At 39.6% G+C, this 19614-nt stretch overlaps 1 protein-coding gene across 1 annotated transcript in view; it reads right to left on the bottom strand.

Moving 5' to 3' along the window:
• LOC144517283 (receptor-type tyrosine-protein phosphatase gamma-like) overlaps positions 1-19614 on the bottom strand; it is a 513098-nt gene that overhangs the window by 141157 nt on the left and 352327 nt on the right. Inside the window, exon 5 of the mRNA XM_078249315.1 lies at positions 11602-11697. Within this exon, the coding sequence (XP_078105441.1) occupies positions 11602-11697 (96 nt within the window). The remainder of the gene's footprint in view (positions 1-11601; positions 11698-19614) is intronic.

Genomic DNA, 19614 nt, shown 5'->3' with positions numbered 1-19614 from the left:
GTTGTTCTTGACCATAAACTCTGCTGGAAGCCACACATTAAACATCTGTGCATAAAGATGGCCAGGAGTATTGGTATATTGAGCAAAACTAGATACATCTTGAACAAAAATACATTTCATACTCTGTACTGCACACTTATAGTACCATATATGTTATATTGTGTGGAAGTTTGGGGAAATACTTACAAAAGCAACTTCAGAACAACCAGGATAATAAATCACACCGGGTATTATGAGCACAACAATCATCTGTTCTTTAATTCACATTTGCTGAAATTTATGGACATTGTCATATTCAAAACTGCACAATTGATGTTTAAAGTTAAAGAAAATAATTTACCATGTAACATATGTGCAATGTTTAATGAAAGAGACGGGATATCATCTAAGAGGTCATTGTATGTTCAAACACGCTCTTGTGCGAACTGCTGTTAAAAACGTGCGTTTCAGTTTGTGGGGTGACCGTATGGAATGAACTGAACAATGACATCAAACAGAGCCATAATATCATTCAGTTCAAAAATAGATTAAAGACATCATTACTTGATCAATACAGAAAAGAATAAACTGAAACATAGGATTGGAATTTGTAATTTAAAGGTATTGTTGTATATTATTGTATTGTTGTAAATTATTGTAAGACCGAAAGATTGTATGCTGTATTTGCATATTTATTTTACTTTGTATAATATGATTTTGTGAAATAAGGGGCAGGACCAAATAAGCTATTTGCTTCCGCCTGCTCCTTCTCGAACTAATCCCTTTCATATTTTTATTTTGTTTTTTGTTGTTAGATTCTGATTGTTTGTGTTTTATTTTATGTTTTTATGTCTTGCAACATTGATTGTTCGAGATAAATAAATGAAATGAAATCAGATTACGAGAAATTCAAAGCCACATCATCCAAGACAACACCATATTCAACAACATTCAACGAGTCAGTCTGTCCACATTGGCTCGCATTCTCAAGCGAAACCAAATCAGAATGAAACAACTTTATAAGGTGCCGTTTGAGAGAAACTCTCAAAGAAACAAAGAGCTCAGACGAGCATATGTAGATGTAAGTACAATATTGACTGCAGTACACTACACACAACATTGTTTCTCAGTGTACTGGATAACAGCATATTGACTATTTTTTGTTCTTTGTTTTCAGGGAGTAATGGAAATGGATGCTCATGCAATCCCACATGAGTTCATCTTTATAGATGAGGCTGGGTTACAACCTAGCAAAGACCAGAAGAAGGGGGAGAAACGTCATTGGCCACAGAGCTATTACAGATGTTCCTGGCCAAACGTGGTGGGAACATCACAATGTGTGCTGCTATCTCCAACACACATGGTGTCCTCCATCGACATAGCAACTTTGGACCATACAACACAGCCCATATTCTCACATTTCTGGACAGACTCCACAACATTCTGATACCACCAGAGCATATGAATGATGCAGACCATCAAAGAAACCGGTACGTTGTAGTATGGGACGTGAGCTTTCATCGTGCCGCCCCAGTCCAAAACTGGTTTGCTTACCACCCACCATTTCTCGTGCAATACCTCCCACCATACTGACCATTTCTGAACCCCATAGAATAGTTCTTTTCGGCATGGCGGTGGAAGGTATACGACCAGCAGCCGTTTGTGCGCATGTGATAAGATTGATGTGGGTGTGATTCAGGGATGGATAAGGCACTCAAGGCGTTTCTTCCCTCGATGTCTGGCAAGGGAAGATATTGCCTGTGATGTGGACGAGGCGTTGTGGCCAGACCCAGCTGTGTGGCAAGATGCTGCTTAATTATTTTTCTTGCCTCTTTTTTTTTCTATATATTTTTTTTCTGCACATTTTTTCCGCCATTTTCTTTTTCAGTTCACTGTTTTTTGTGAGCATATTTTTGTTCAATCCAATGTAAATATATCTGCTGTGCATATGTTGCACTGCCTTGTTTGGTGAAAATTAAAAAAAAAAAAAATGTTTCAACCACGTGTGTGTGTGTGTGTGTGTGTGTGTATCTGCAAATATTTCTGTGCATGTGAACAATCTGAAGAATTTTTTACAATTTGAACTATTTTAGTATTATGGTAAAGCATACTAAAGATGAGAGTGCTTTTCATTATGCCCAACAGTGTGTAGTTGGTTAGACAAAAATCTGGTAATATGAATGAAGTGTGTGCCATGTGGTGCAAAAGTTAGATTTTTTATAATGCTATAAGTAGTTTTGGTTGCAGTGCTTCATTTTGCAGGATATGTGAGATATTTTGCAGTTTGGGTGTGTGGTTTTGTGAATTGTGTTGAGTATTTTCATAAAACCACACTAGTTTGCAAAATTGTGTTTTAGCAATTGGAAAAAACTGTAACAGGAAGGAGAGGTGAAAAACACGAAAAAGCGCCTACTTTTAACAGACAGACAGTCTGTCTGTCCAATCAGGAGGGTCCGTCCTCTGCTAGATAGGCCCTACTTTTTCCGGTAGAATTTAATGCAGTTGTCTGTTATGATTTGTTTAAGTGTTTTCATATTTGCTGTCGTGTTTTCCTATTTGCTGTTGTGTTTTCATATTTGCTGTCTTGTTTTCCTATTTACCGTTGTGTTTTATGATTTGTTGAAATGTTTTCCTATTTGCCGTTGTGTTTTATGATTTGCTGTTGCGTTTCTCTATTTGCTGTTGTGATTTGCACTTCAGGGCTACCGTAGGCACTTGCAGTGCAACAGGAGAAGACAACCATCATACAGACATATGTAAGAATACTTATTGTGAACGTTTAGCAGCACATGCAGCCATGGGTTTTACCTTTACTTTAGCCATTTACTGTATGAGCATACAGTGGGAGCCAGTGTTGACCAAGACCACTTGTCGAAGGCCTCTGTTTCGGAATCAACCACATTTTTACTCGGTCTTACTCTGTCTTGTCTCGGTCTCAGATAAAGAGGACTCAGGATTTTATTTCAAGACCGGTCAAGACCACAACTGCAGGGACATCACTAAATAGCCTGTGTATCGTCTGATTTATGTGTTAACATCATTACTGTGATTGGATGTAAAACTTCCTGACAACTGTCTTGAGCTCTCTGTTTTAGCTACAGAGTGAGGCATCACACTTCTGTACCATCTTTGTTGGGAGTTGCACATGCGCAGTAAGTACTGCACTGTCAAGTTTATTCTTATCTTTTATCTAGTGGTATTTGGTATCTGGTAACAGATAACGGACATATTTCTGAGAATTTCTCCAATGAGGGTGTGACATAGATTAGAATTCAAAAAACACGGGTGTGACAATACATTATCCATACAAGGACCACGTCTGTGAACTGGTCAGATTTAGTCTGTGAACTAGGTCAATAAGAAAGACAACGTCTGTGAACTTGTCAGACATTTCTGTGAACTTATCAAGAGACAATCTGTGAACTGTTCTGGATTTAGCAAGGTTTACCGAGATTAAACTAAGCTTTGTAGCGACGGCTACATCGTAGTGAAAAGTAGAACTACTGCAATCTTGTAATGGGTAACAAAAACACCAAGTAACCAGAGCCAAAAGGCTTTTTTATCATTTTTATCCGCTCCTTAATGTTTTATTTTGTTTTTTTATCATTTTCTAACTGCTCTTTAATGTTTTATGTAAAGCACTTTGAATTGCCCTGTTGCTGAAATGTGCTATACTAATAAAGCTGCCTTGCCTTGCTAGCTAGTCTGAGGGTGTGCCACGCTAGCAGCTAGGCGAGCATTATAACGTGTGTTACAAAGTGACACACGTTCGTCACGGAAGTAAAGGCTGGACTACAATAGAGCTGTTTGGAGCAGTTTGTGAACAGTGTTTTCTGTTGGAGATGGTAAGTCCTTTTGGGCTGGACTTTGGGCTTTTTCACTTTGTAAACCTATGATGTGCACAAAAAGATATATAACACAATACAGGAAAGGGAAAAAGCCAAAAAGCATAATATGAGCACTTTAATAGAAATGGAATAAAAAATTATCCGTTGCCCAACTGCTTAGCTGTTCAATTAATTCACGGAAGTTAAAAGACAAATACAATCATAAGACTTAATGCAAATATGTGAAATGGGACACCCAGGGGCCTGTTTTACAAAACCAAGATAAGGTATTAAGCCGGGATTTATCAGTTATCCTGGATGATTTAAGCCTTGACTCGGTTTCACGAAAGTGGAGGCACATAAATCACCATGGAGATTTATTCTGTGCAGCTAGCCTGCTCCCGACCAGGCTAACAGCCAGGATTTATTTAATCCTGGAGCCTTTTCTGATCACCCAGCAGTAATTTTACCCTATTGTTATCAGCCTGGATTAAAATACAACAGGTGCATATTGCTGTTCATTTAAGTACTGTTGTTATTTAAAGTTGTGACCATTATTTTTTTTAATAATTATTCATGTGACAGTCATTGTTACTGTTATATTGCTGTATGAAGACTGCTGTTCATATTGTTGTTAGAAAGAAATATATTATGGGAGTTGTTGAGATAATTAGAAAAGGCTGATACAATTTCAAATGTGTTTTAAATGAAGTCTGTTACTAAAGGCAATACATACAATGCTGTACATTTCTATAGTTGACCATACTCTTTGAATTATTTTAGTTGATTCATTTTTTTAAATTCTTTAACAATAAGGATCCTCTTCCATGTACATTGTATTTGGCATTCTTAGCACACAAATTGTGTTGTCCAGTAAACTGGGACTATAATTTGGGAGGATTGTACAATTTAAAGAACATATCCTAATTGTACAATCCTTATATTTTGCTGGGGTGGGAAATAACTGATCAATATACTCTGTTCCATTCATGTTTACAGTGTGCATGGAATTTATCACTTAATTATCTTTATAGTTTCTAAGGGAGCAAGGCATATAATATGTAGAGAAGGAAACTCGTCCTCTATAAAAAATAAAAAAAACACGAGAAAACGCGTGGCAAATAATAGCGGACAGACTGAATGATAGTCTAAAAATACACATTTATGAACTGCTGCTCTTAACTGAAACCATTCAATGAGTCACTGTCATTTGCAAAAACGAACAGTTGTACACTTTGCATTAAAAGCGAGCAGTGGAAGTAAATATGACTTAGGAAATGTATATTTTAGCCCATGAGAGAGAGGGAGGAACAGAGTGAAAGAGATATTTACGCATCATACTCTAGTGTTGTAGAAAACTGATCTTCATGGTAAATTTCCTGAGTAACATTATCTTCTGCTTACTTTTAAGGCAAAGAGTACAACTGTTAATTTGTGCAAATGATTAGTAGCCTAATCCTTGAATGGAATGATTATGACGGTTTCAATTCAGAGCAGTGGTCAGTTAATGTATATATTTAGGCTGCTTACGCATTCATTCTTATGCCACGCTTTCTCTCGCTGTTTCATTACAGCGGCCGTGTTTCTTTTCTTTTTATACAAATAATGTGTTTCACGTCAGCATACTTCCACAAGAAGCTGCTGCTCACTCTGTATAAAGTATGTACAATGCGTATTCTCCATTTTGGCATCAGTAAATCTGTGATCGACCTCGCGGTCTTTTGAGGAAAGCCGTGGACGCGCATCTATCTGAATTACTTCAGCCTGGCTCGACCTAGTCGCTCCTCCTCAGCCTGGCTTGGCCTTCGTGAAACGCACCAAGCCAGGATGCACAGATTAGACTAGGTCAGTTATCAATCAGTTATCCTGGATGTATATATTCTGCTTTTGTGAAACGGGCCCCTGGTAAGCTATTTCAAGCGTGTGTAAAGGGGCCTATACACTAGCAATAATACACATTATAAATATTATAATTTAGTTTGGATAAAAAAGGAAACATGTATTGTACAATATCATTTACAACCTACAAGAAGAAGAAACCATAACTATCCTAACCTTACCTAAGTGGCCCCAAGAAATTTAGTCCATCAGCCTGAGCATTGGATAAATATATACAATGCAATAAACATAAACCAATAACAAGAGAAAATAACAGTAGAAATAAAATAAAATGATTTCAGAGTCACTAGTTTAGAAGTCCCCAGTATTACAGCTGACACACACTGAATTTACTGCCTGTATGGAGTGCTGTGTGCAGCCTGGCAGAGGACACACACACACACACACACACACACACAATACTGGCTCAAAAAGTTAGTTAAAATGCATAGACAATGTTTTTACTCAAGCGACAAAAACTACTACAAGTGATGAAAATCTTTAGGTAACCAGGGTAACCCTGGTTCTGTGATAACCGAGTAAGGTATCTCACTGTGGGGAGTAACATACAAACACACACTTTATCTAAACACAGTGACATATGCACATACTGTACAGGCTCACAATCTCTTAACTTATAAAGCAAAAATGATTGGATTATTATTAATGCGTCAAATCAACACACAGCTTCAGAGACATGAAAATGTGGGTGCTGTACTTGAGTTTGAATTTGGCATGCGTCATACAATCTGAGTTTTTACCACTGAGTTGCGCCTGCTGCATACACACACACACACAGTTTGTCTTCTCAGGTTAACAAATACAAACTGAAGCATGTGAGCGTTGCAGGAGAGCAGGTGGCGCCTGGATAAGTATAGAAAATGCACTTCTGAGGCCGGCGCCCAAACACACTCCTCTTTGCATAGAAAAAAAACCACCCAAGCACAACCTGTCTATCTGTGGTAGCAAAGTTATTGAGGGCACGGGTTCAAATCAATCTTTGAGGTTGAGAGCTGCAACTGCACACTATCATCAGGCGCAGAGGAAATGTGTCCGTACTGCCATATCATAAATCAGAAGGGTGGTATACTAAACGAACCCATAGAATGAGTCATGTACTTGAGAACAAAATGAGTCATCTGTCAGTAAAGGTAGCATGTTTGGCTCCTTTTCAAAATAGAGTAGGCTTTTTCTGCCATTTTCATCCGGCTGCGTCGAGGTAAGCAATTTCTCCATCTGCCTACTCATCTCCTCTGTTTTGTCATAACTGCAAATCTTTCCCTTCAAACTGCCTACTCATTTATTTATTTTTTGCCAACACATGGTCCTCCAGATAATTATTACTTCAGGTGACCCCACTGACCTTTCCTTCAACAACACCCTCAGGTCAACATTTGAGAAAGCATGAGCACTCAATTAAGAGATCTTATCAGCATTTCTTTAAACATTAAAAAAAACTAAAAGAAAAATAAGTATTATCTCTTGTTATATGCTTATTATATGTAAAAAAAAATAAGTGTCAAGTACATACTGTATTGTGATAAGGAAATGTGGGGTTGGGGATCTATTACCCTGTGGACACTCGCTGGGAAGATTACTGATGACTGTCACCTGTGTGGGAGGGTGGGAAAACCAGGGAACCAGGGACAAAGGTGTGCTGGAAACGGCCGGACGGGGCGTGAGAGAGATTTATCTGCTTTTTGGCTGTGGCATTGGGGCGGGAGATGCTGTAGTCAGTGAAGATAGCAGGCAGGGGGTCCGTTCCTGTGCCAGGAGGGGAGACTGTACCTCCTTTAGGTGGATAGGGACTGGGAACTATCAGCGCCTGTGCCTGTGCTTCACGTGCCGTATCATCATGAATCAACACATCACTTCACGCCGCTATGCCATTCCAAGCGGGTTGTCGGCTGTCAAGGTTTGAACATCACAGCTGCAGCGAGTGCTTCTGTGGGTGCTTCCCGGTTCCATTGGAGATTCGCGTATCTCTTTCAGAGAATAGCAGATCTGGTGGGAAGTGTGTGGTAGAACGAGTGAGAGAGTGACCGTAGTTAGCTTCAGAGCGAGTTCCGACTCCGGTGGTGGAGACGAAAAAACAGAGTGTCTCCCCTGTGCTTTCTCAAAACGGTCGGAAAGCTGTAGCAGGAAAAGTTAACCCTCTCCTTGATTTCATGTAGAGAAGGAGAACGCAGAAATGATTAGAGGGAAATGCAACACTACCAAGCCACGGCCAAGTGGACCAATCACAGTTGTTGTGGTCTGCCTCGCCGGAACGTTAAGTTACATTTTTGGCGAGGTGCACGTCAGGCTACGGCATTGGGTTCGGCGTATGGGTCCGTATCTATGCGCAACTACGTATGTACCTGCGGCTAGATTCAATTCAGAACCACCAATTGGGCTTGAGGTGGCCAAGGGGGCCCTCTGCCTCCCCCTATTGGTGGAAGGGGATCTGACCTGCCTACAGTTTAGTGGGGTCCCTATTGATTGTTGTGCATTTTGATATTGGGTCCCATTAATGTGCAGTGTACTGATTGCTGTGTGTTTAATGCCAGTTCAGTGATCCGTATGGGAATCTGTATCCAATCATACATTTCTAAGTAAAAGCTTGTTTTTAATCAGCTAAATGAGTTTATGAACTCGCACAATATTTTTGAAAAATACCCATCAGGTTTTTGGACCAATCATCGCACTGAGGCAACACTAGTTAAGGTTGTAAATAGAGATGCACCGATAGACCGGCCGGTGACCGGAATTGGCCGATTTTCACGTGCTCGGCCATGACCGGCGACCAGCCGGTCAATCTGACATATGCCGATTTCATGCCGGTCAATGCTACAATTAACTGACAACATAAGTTATACGAGTTACAGTTCTCAAGGACGCACACACACACGGACACGACAGCACAGTCTCTTTTTCTTTTCTCTCAACTTTTCCGCCATGTGAAGCGCGTGTTCGTGCTATTCTCACACATGTAGGGAACCTCGTGAATTAACCTGCAACATGTCAGCTGTTTGGAAATTCTTCAGCGTGTGTGCAGAAGATAACACGTTTGCAATATGCAACACATGCAAGGAAAAAGTAGGGCGTGGAGGGACGACACCAAAAACCAAAATCTAACCAAAATTTTTTTTAGTAATGGTTCTGACATTGCACTTTAGATGTGTATGAATTTTATATAGTTCTATTTTATAGTGATCCATTATCTGTTCACAATTTTTTCTATGTTCTGTGCGAAATGTTCTGTTAAAGAAAAGATAGAAAATAAATATTTGTGTGCGCTCTAAAGTGGTTAGAAAAAATGAAATCAGAATCGGCTAAAATCGGTATCGGCTGGCCTATCTCAAAGAAAATCAGAAATCGGAATCGGCCTAGAAAGTTAGAAAGTAGAAAGTAATCGGTGCATCTCTAGTTGTAAATAACCTCATGTCCAATATGGATATGAGAAAACCACCACTGCAATTCGCAGCGCAATTCCTGCTGGAATTTAGGGGTAAAGCTTTGAAGCTTTGAACCCTTACTTTTGTTCTCTACACACTTTTTTGTTAATTGCCATTATGGTCTAATTTGAGAATAAATAGTAAATAATCACTTGTTTGACAGGTGTGACTATTATGGACAGACAGTATGAATTAGTTGTGAGGGGAAAACGGTATGGAACATAGCATTACTATAGTATGACAGTAACAGGGGTAGAGTGTAATGCATAAAAAAAAAAATCATGTAAAAACTAGGGCTGTCAAAATACCGTGTTAATTTCGATTAATTAATCTGAGAACAAATAGCGCGTTAAAAAAATAACGCAGATTAATCCATTCCATATTGACATTTGACCCGCAGCGATTCTAGCAACCATTGGACTGTAAAATGAAGGAGGGAGACGAGAATGTTCTGCCTGGATTATTAATTGGAACATTTACTTGTAAAAATCTTCTTCCTGCCAACCCTGGCTACCGAAATCTGGTGCCACTGATAAGCAATCTGCGTTGTCTCGGATGTTTGAAACACAAACACCGCTGCACATGACGCTAGTTAACACTATACTCGACAGCAGCTAACGTTAGCCTACCGCTAGCTAGTAGCTGGATTAAACACGGTTAAAATGCTGACAGCTAACGCTAAACGGTGTAAAGTTTGACCGTGTTTTACTGTAGAGGATCAACACCGTATGTAACAATCTGCAGCTGCCGGGCCGGAGAAACAACACAGACGGTGCGTTCAATGAAACTGGTAAACTACAGCCTCGTGGTGCATTTGAAGTTATTGTAAATGTCCTTTTTCCCATCTGATGGTTCAATAGCAATATACTACTGAAATTAGTTATTGTTATTGTTATACATTATTATTAAATCATTTCAATTTGACCATATGGCCTTAGCAATAAACAAGCCGTTCTTTAATGCCACCAACTGTTGTTTAGTACCCTTTTTCTTTTACTTTCTTAAAAAGTATCGGTTCAGGCACCGTTAATTATGTATGTGATTAATTTCGATTAATTAATCACAGAGTATGTAATTAATTAGATTACATTTTTTAATCGATTGACAGACCTAGTAAAAACATTGAACTGATTATAGCAACAGACTCAAGCATAAAATCAGTTACAAAGGTTGCTTGTATGGAACTGTATTGGGAAAGCTAAAGAAGAACTAGAAGAAAGAGAGAGCTGTCTTTACATATTTGTATGCACAAGACAGGCTATACACAAGGGAGTGAAAGAGAGACGAAAGACACAGAGAAAGAGAGACTGAAGTGAGAGGGGGAAATATTAACTGGGGGTTAATGGTCCAAGTAAAAGCCCACTTAGGTAATCGATGGCCTCAAATGAACTTTTATTCCTGCCAATTGAGAGTGATAGAGCTGACAACGATCCCAGTCCACCCACAGCTCCACTCAACAGGCCTAAGAGGACTTAATTGGTGACTTTGATCCTGATCAACAGGTTTTACAGCTCATACTTAAGCCACCTGCACATGATCCGCGTGGAAACTGCTCTCCACTGGCTGTGCCATTGGTTTCCTATGGGGGAGAGTGGTGGAGACAACTCGCAAGAAGCGCTAACCTTGGCGTGGCGCACCGCTTGGAATTGCCGCTGAGCAAATTATTTCAACTTTGACCTTGTTGCCGCTGACCTTTTTAAAGTGCAACCTAAGCCAGAAGCAATGATGAAATATACCTGCGCTGCGCTTTGCCTCTGTGCCTGCAATAAGTTCTGCACCCTACCTCGCGGTTTTACCTCTGATTGTGTAGGCGGCATCACGCCATCACAACACTCTGAGAAGAAGAGGAAGAAGTAATAGTATTGAGTGGAGTATTTTCTGTTAATGTGGTGTATCTAGTTTTGACTTTAAAAGTTCAACAAAATGTTAAACTTAATTAAATGCTTAATTTTGGCTTCAAAATGTTGGCTTTTTTCACTCAAGTTTGATAACCATCCCCCAGCCATATGGTTTGATCAATTTTGATCAATGTGTTTGTGCTCAATCAAACCCTGAATACTTATGAGCCAATCGCAATCTGAAAATGTTTAGGAACAACTCATCCCTAAATAGAGAATGTCAGTATTTTTTCACTCATTGTCAGTCGAGCCTCCACAGACTTCACACAGTGAGTTCACATCCATCTAATAGGTTTTAGCTTAATAAGGTTTTCAAAAAAGAACATCAAAATACTAAGCCCTACAGCTGCCCTGTGAGTCCACATGATCTAGATTTCCGTTGTTAGATAATGTCACATAATAGTCACAAACTGCGAATAAACTCTGACCCAAAGAGAAACAGATAATGACAGAAGTTAAATTTGAACTCCCATACCATGAACATTGAAGTCCAACACACATACTGGCCTCTTCCTTATTTTTTTTAAATAAAAGTACACACGCACAAACACAAACAGGCTAGCGGGACATAAAGGTTCCTACCTGAAAAAACACAGCCATGGCTGCAATGATCCTCTTCTCGGTCAGAGCTGCACTGAGGCTGTCAAAGTCATCTGAGTTGTACATGTAGATCTGCATCTGTGAGAGACAGAAACACTGGGTTAGGTTGGGGACACATTAGATTAAACCTTCACATCAAATTCAATAAAGACACTACAGCAAATTGATCTAAGTATTTCTATCTCCCTCACAATTAACAACTGTGATTATGTGTTGGCGCCTGGATGGTGGTTGCAGCTGCTGCCGTGGTCCTGCTCTACGCCCTGCACTGCTACTACTATTATTATTATTAGTCATAGTTCTATTATCTTAACTGTGTCTTAACTACAATTGTCACTGTTAATCGTGTCATTCCATTGTACCCACTGCTATTATTATTATATAATAATTATATTATATATCACATATTTCTGTCTCTATCTCTCTCTCCCCCCAACCGATTGCCCAACAAGAGCCAGGTTCTGTCCGAGGTTTCCCTGCCATCGTCGCACCAAATGCTTGCTCTTGGGGGGAATTGTTGGGTCTCTGTAAATTACAGAGGGTGGTCTAGACCTACTCTATCTGTAAAGTGTCCGGAAACTTCTGTTCTGATTTGACACTATAAATAAAATGTTATTTAATTGAAATAAACTGCTGATGTCACCATCACTCTGGGAATTTGTATCTGTAGCAAAACATAAGGGCATGAGGGAAAAAAAACTACAGCACATTGCATGTATCGATAAATGCTATTCTTTGTATAGAATAATACTGCATATAAAGTGTAAAAAGTGTCTGCCTCAAAGAGGACCGACCATGACTCTTGTTGCAAGAAACAGCTGCAATATGAAGGCTTACTTGCTTTATGTCAGCACATCTGATATATATTTAATCAGTTATTGACCACATCAAACCTCCACACGGGTATCAAAACCAAACATCACAACATGATACAATATGGCCAGCCGAAGCAGGGCACAGTCTACTCTGCAGAGTAAGGGAAGTTTTGATATTCTCCCGCCATGCTTTGATGGTGATGGCAAGAATAGCATGCCGGTATCTTCATAAAAAGTTGAATTAGTGATGAAACGCCCTCATGCATGAATCATAAATCAATAATAGCCTAATCAAACGCATGATCCATGACGAGGAAGATACAGACATTTAAATGCAAAACATAGACAGGCAGAAATACTGTTGCATCCTGTCAATATTATAGAGACACCCCAGAATTTCACAGATGTTTTATGGAAGCTCACATCTTATTAAGAGGAGCCCAGCTCCACCATGCTGCCCTGTAGTTTGCACCCTGCCTTTATGCAGATGACCCTGCCTTTAGTGTTACAACACAGGCACTGGCTATTTTTTTTAAATGTATTTCTAAGTGGATGTCTCAACATTTCCTGCAGTTAAATACAAGCAAGACAGAGATTCTAATTATTGCTTCTGATAATATACTTGCATTTCACATAGACTTGTCCCACTATCCTCTGCAACCCAGCAATTGCTGAATTCAAATATTATACTGCTGGGAGCATTGCCTTCATGTGAAGTACGGCTCAGTTTTTAAGATTTGAAATTGATGAAAATGCCCAACAGAAGAAAAACCCCACATTACAGTTTTTCTGTGAAATATTTTTGAAGTAATGTGGGCAACACAATCTGGCAACAAATTAAATCAACAGCTTTGACCTTTATGGAGTCTATGAAAATAGACTTTTTTTTTTTTTTCCTTAACTATTGACACAAAACTCAAATTTGTTTCATGCTGTTATTATTCATAATTAGGTATACATTGGTTAGATTCCCATTAAATTGAAGTAATTTCAGCTGGGCACTGCACACTGTTTTTTTTTTTTTTTTTTAGCAAATGTGTCTCAAACAGGACTAACATTTTTTCGAGACTATTTTTAAGAGGGGTGGAGAAACATGATTTGGACTTGAGTCAAACTCAAGGATGTGGTAGTCTATATCGATCACGTTCCACTTCCGGGATTGTTCAGGTGACGCCGAAAATTCCGTGGGATGTCCCTCTTTTTAGGCCGGATGTCCATTAACTTTTGCTTTCTTTATGTTGTAATTTTAAACTCTGGTGGATTTATGATGGTTAACTTCTCCTCAGACCTCTGCAGGGTAAAACCAGTATGAAACCAATCTGAGTTTTCTGTTACACGCCTAAAACAACCTTTGAACGTACACATGTTCCACCAAAACAAGTTCCTTCCAGAGGCTATTTTGCAGAGGCACCGTCATTGTGTCCGGCACCGCCCAAGACTATTGTGATTGTTTTAAAAAAATGCCAATAAACCAGAGCATGTTTTTCTCCCATCCCAGAATGCTGTGTGGACTAGCCAAACCCTTCTCCACAGCGCTGTGAAGGAAGGTCTGGCAATACGAGACTATGGATCTGGTGACTTAAGACACAACAAAATAAAAAATCGCAACTTGACCCTGACTTGAACACCAATGCCTCATGTATTCACTTGACCGTTTGACTTGGAATGACTTGATATCCTGTTCAGGTCTAGGCTGATATCCTAAACAAAGCAAGGCAGTGTATGTGCGATTGGGCCAAAACAAACTACAGTGTGTGTTCATAATGAAGGAAAATGTCAATGTCCCAGTGCAACATAGTAGCTCACCGATGTGTTTTAATGGTTTTTAGACAGCAATGGAGCTCCATGGCACAGAGCGGGAAGATATTTCAGGCTTTGATTCACACAGTACTGGTTAGAGGATGCATTCATTGTTAGTTTGGGTCTTGGGATGGGATTTTTTACTATTAAACCTAATTCCCTGACAATCCATGAAATATTAGTGAGATTATATAAACAGAGACATATAAAGTGATAGATAACAATTTAATTATAATTGTCCGTCTGCTATTTGTGTTGAAGAGATAACCAGGTTGCATCATGAAGTCAATAATACTGTGAAATGGACTGGATGATGTGCTCCGTGAAAAACAATGAGAGAACACACACACACACACACACACACACACACACACACAAAAAAACTGGGCAAACAGTCAGGCACTTTTAGTTGTCATGGTGATATGGAGGCATGACGCATTTGGGCACACAGCAAATGTTGAAATGAAAAAAAGACATTATTGTGCCTGTTTGTGTGTGTGCATGTATATAGAAATTGTGTTCATATGCACACGTGTTTACATGACTTGCAGTGTCTAGAACACCTTTGCGCATGCTAGAAGCAATTCTGGGGTCTTTTTCCTTGCCAAGAACAACACTGCCAATATCACTTGTCTCGCATTTTCTCCAGCTTGCTAATCCTCACATAAAGAGCCCTGTGCATCGCTGTTTGATCTACTTGTGAAGTAAACAGTTGTCAAACAGCCTGATATAGAGTCTGTTTGGTGAATTTATAGCAGAGAGAGCTCAACTGGAACAACACATTCCCCCAAACGGGTATTCATTAAAGTCAATGTGGGGGATTGTGCTTGTGAATGTAGCAGCGAGAGCAATTAGAATCAGTTGAAACACAGCAGTATCATGGTGATGGCTGCTCTCTCTCACATAGTAAAATGGGACAGTGAGGACATAAGAGTGGACACAAGACATGCATTTGACTCTGCTGATGATATCAATGCAACATTCAGCCATCTGTTACAGTTAAAGCTGAGTGACATGGAGCACAAGAGTTCAGGGGCCCTGAGGCAGCATCATTTAGGAACAGACGTTGCAGCGAAAAGCCGCAGGGTTGTGCTGCAGTGTTTGTGTGTCCATGGTGTTACACTCCAGTCTGTTGTGTTGTGTTGTGTTCAGTCTGATCGCCTGTTACGTGATTGGCCACTGCAGCATGGCATCAGCAGTGTTGTAGTACTCAAGATCGGTCTTGGTTTTGGTCTCAAGACCACTTTTTGAAGGTCTCGGTCTTGTCTTGGAATTGATCGCATTTTTACCCGGTCTTGTCTCGGTCTTGGATAAAGAGGACTCTGGATTTTATTTCAAGACCAGTCAAGAACACAACTACAGAGATATCACAAAATTGCCTCTGCAGTGTCTAATTTTATGTATTAACATCATTACTGTGATTGGCTGTAAAACGTCCTGCTTCAAATGCAAACAATAACTCAATTCTAATTTGAAATTTGATACTGTTAACCCCCTCTCTCCGCCCCCCTTAACACCCATGCCCAAGGAGAAGCTCTGGCACTGGTCTGGTCTTGGTCTTGACACAGTCTCAACCCCTCAAAGTCTCGGTCTTGTCTCGATCTTGGTGATGACTTGATCTCCGTTTTGGTGGTCTTGACTACAACTCTGGGCATCATGTTGCGTTTCTTCAACAGTCAAATATGTTTTAACTTTTGTACTACTACTTTTCTACTACACAGTTTTTTGGAACTGGAAGTGCTGTCAATCTGACAACTGAGATTTTCATTGGATCAGAGTGTCAGGGTTTTGGTATTTTTCTGTCTTATTGTGGTAGTCTTGTTTTTCTGTTATGTTCTGTTTCCTGTTTTATTTTGTAGTCTGTCTTGTCTCCCTTGTCTTGTCTAGCTTTCTTCCTGTCTTTGTTTGTTTCCCTCCTTTTTGATTGTTCTGCCCGACCCTAATTTGTTTCACCGGTTGTGTCACCTGTCCAGTGTTAGTCCTCGTTACCTGGTGTATTTAGTTCCTGTTCTGTCCTTGTCTCTTGTCGGATCATTGTATTTTGTTGCGTGCTGTTTCTGTATGTTGGAGTCCGTGTTTCGTTTGTTTCCTGCCTGGCTACCTTCCGGAGGACATTTTGTGTGAGACTGTTTTTGTTTTAATAAATTACTTCTAAACTGCATTTGGGTCCAAGCATCGCCACACACTTGACAGATCGTGACAGAGTCCTACACTTGGCTGCCTGCTTTGCCAATCTTCCCAGCCCTTGCCACATGACCAATTCATGTTTCTGTGACTCCTATCCAAAATTCTGATACCATGGAACCAGCACTGGACATTTTTAATTTTATTATTAAAAAGTGGCACAATGAGCCTATAGAAAATGTGTATTGTATTCTGATAAACAATTTGTTTAAAATGAAAATAAGTGAAACCAATAATGACTGTGATGTTTTATTTAGCAGAATGACTATTGATGACAGAATTCTATCCAATATTTCCTATATTTCTAAGCACATTTTCTATGCTGTGTTCTGATAAAATGTTTGCGGTCTTGACCAGTCTTAAAATATAAACCAACGTCCTCTTTATCTGAGACGGAGACAAGATCGAGTAAAAATGCCATCGATTCCGACACAAGACCTTCACCGTCTTGTGACCTGTTTCGAGTACTACAACACAGTGCCTTAGCCTATGTGAATGCTGCCTTAAAAAGGTTGCTGGGTCCCACAGTAAAATGCCAAATGCTTTATTGATGTGCCATTTAAATCATGAGAAATGAATTACAATGTTGAATTAGCAAAACTGAATACTGATACATGAATTAATTTTGATGTCATTCCATCAAAATACCTCAACGCACATAGGATTACACAACACATAGATTAAAAACCCCAATATTTAGATCATTTAAAATATCCTGCTAGATTTTCCTGTGGTGTGAGGTATGTTACAATGTTTTTGACATCCTCTGATCTGCTTGGAAGTCCATCCGGGCTGCACCAATATTTACGATCAAATATCCTGTTGTGTGGGGGGAACAGCGAGGACAGTGCAAACAGAGCAGTGTGGGCAGGGTATTACTTTAGACGTGAATGATTATCAAAATGTCTACTTAAAATTCCTATTTATTATTAAAAAATATTCTTTCTTTACCATGTATCCATTTACTGTAGGTCAGCCCTGCCATTTAAAATGCCACTCCAACGATTAAACTTTGTTAGAGGATGATGCCCTAGACACCTAGAGTATTTTAATCAGATGGGATGTTGCAGCCATATAACCAATGGCATCTTGGGTGGGAATAACACAACATCACAGTGTTAGCATCATATACTGTACCTTCAAGGAAGTTTTGGTACACATACATACAGCATGGAATAAAGTTGGGTCTTTTCATTTTTTAGGTAAAAGTCTTATTGAGATTAAAATAAAAATAAAAGAGTGACCTGGGCAAAAGGGCAATAGGGGAACAGTCTTTCAGAATGTCCAGTATAAAAGACAGACACACGATTATCAAGTGTGTATACTACTGAGGAATAATTTTGTCATTCACACACTTGTTTGTTTCCTTTCAAAATCAAGCTAACCCTGCTGCTCTCTCTGTATTGAGACAGTGTGTTAGGGATATTACTTGTAAAGCAGTCGTGTTGTGGCCTGCCCTGAGCCTTCACCCTGCCAACACAAACCTGTGTGTGTGTGTGTGTCACTGCTCATTTAGCATTTGGCCAACTGCACCACTTCTCTATTTTTATAAGATAGGGAGGCTTCCTGCATGCAAACACAACTACTGGAACGTCTGCCAAGACTTGTTGACAGACAGTGCAGGCAGAGGATTCAGACCGCCATCACCAACATCATCGTCGATTGGTCAATAGGTGCTTGCCGATGACTAGCTGTGCTACCAACTGTGCACAGATGGGACACATCACCAATACTACAGGGTGTCTGCAGATGGCTGGTTCCATTAAGTACATAATGAGGCTTATTTAAGACCAAATATAAATAAATTTACGTCTGAGTTTTGAACAAATCACCATAAAAATGGGGGCTCTATGGAGGTGATCATTTGCTGAGAAGTGCCAATTTCAGGCCTTAAAATACAATATATGTCCAAATAATGAGCACATACTTTTCTGCACTTTTCTCTGGAGCTGTTTTTTAAATCTAAATGTGAATGCTAAAGCATACCAAGGGCCATTGCCTGCCCTTTCCCTGACCTGCACAAAGCCAGGTCCGTAAAGAAAGGATTTTCCCAGTTTTTTGCGGAAGAACTTGGCTGCAAGTATGCAATAAGTAAAGCTAGCTAACTACACCCAACACCTTACTAACATTACACCTCACTAAGCTAACTAAGTTAGCAAGATTTGAGGATGACATATAACCTGCAGATTCTATTATATTCAAACGTCATATTCCCGTTTTAGCAACAACCGTATTGTTTTAACTTTGAGAACAAAATTAAGTTATTTGTCAAAAAATATTTGAACAGTGTGGTTAGTCAACATTGTCAGAAAATGACTCAGAAAATATGAAATATCAAAATGTAAAAATACCCTGGATGGGGCCCATGGGCGATTTTAGACCCTTTTTTGGGGGGTTCAAGGCCCCCTAAATTTAATCTCAGCCCCTCTAAAAAATATAATAATAATAAACTTTTTTTTTAATGAATTTTGGTGCTTAAAGTTAGAGTTGCAAACTTGTCTGGTAGTGACAGAGGATAAATAATTACAGGTTCAAAGGGCTTGAAACAGGTTTAATATCATGTGTATCTGTTGCCGATGCTATGCACCTGTAACCCCATCCAGGAAAGGGTTAACAGAAACGTAGTGTTGGCCAATCGGAGGGGGTTGTGCCAGACTCCCACCTTGGCTGAGTCTCTATCTAATCTGTCAGAGGAAGATCAGGAGTGCGGTTGTGAAATTTAACGTTGGTAGTCCCCAGAGAAGAAGTTGTTTATTTCATGGCGCAGATTAGAACCAAAATTGAAATGTAAGCAACTAAAATTGCTGAATGTTAAAACATTGTGTCAAATTGGTCGTTATTACTGTGACTTATAAAGTTTCAGGTTTAGTTCCATCATAGTGTTAATAGTGTCAAAAAACTTAGCTGACATTGTTGTTCAGTAACTAGCTTAGAGATTATTGGCTAATAAAATTACTGTTTTAGCAGGGGGGGGTGTTAACACTTTTGCACTATATCCATGTCACATTCTCATCCTAAATGTCTGATCCTAGAATCGCCCCTCATGGGGCCTTTCAGTGTCAGTTGGAACACGTAGCTATTAACATTCTAGAATGATGTTGCTGCTTACTGTTAACAGTTGCTGTGAAATTCCATTAGCCCCGTTACACACTTGCAACTTAGCCCCAGGTTTAGTAGTTTTTCAGGGGATAACCTC

Source organism: Sander vitreus, chromosome 4 (genome assembly GCF_031162955.1).
Source record: "Sander vitreus isolate 19-12246 chromosome 4, sanVit1, whole genome shotgun sequence".
NCBI lineage: Eukaryota > Metazoa > Chordata > Actinopteri > Perciformes > Percidae > Sander > Sander vitreus.
Note: the sequence above shows the minus strand (reverse complement) of the source record. Positions and strands in the feature narration are given on the sequence as shown.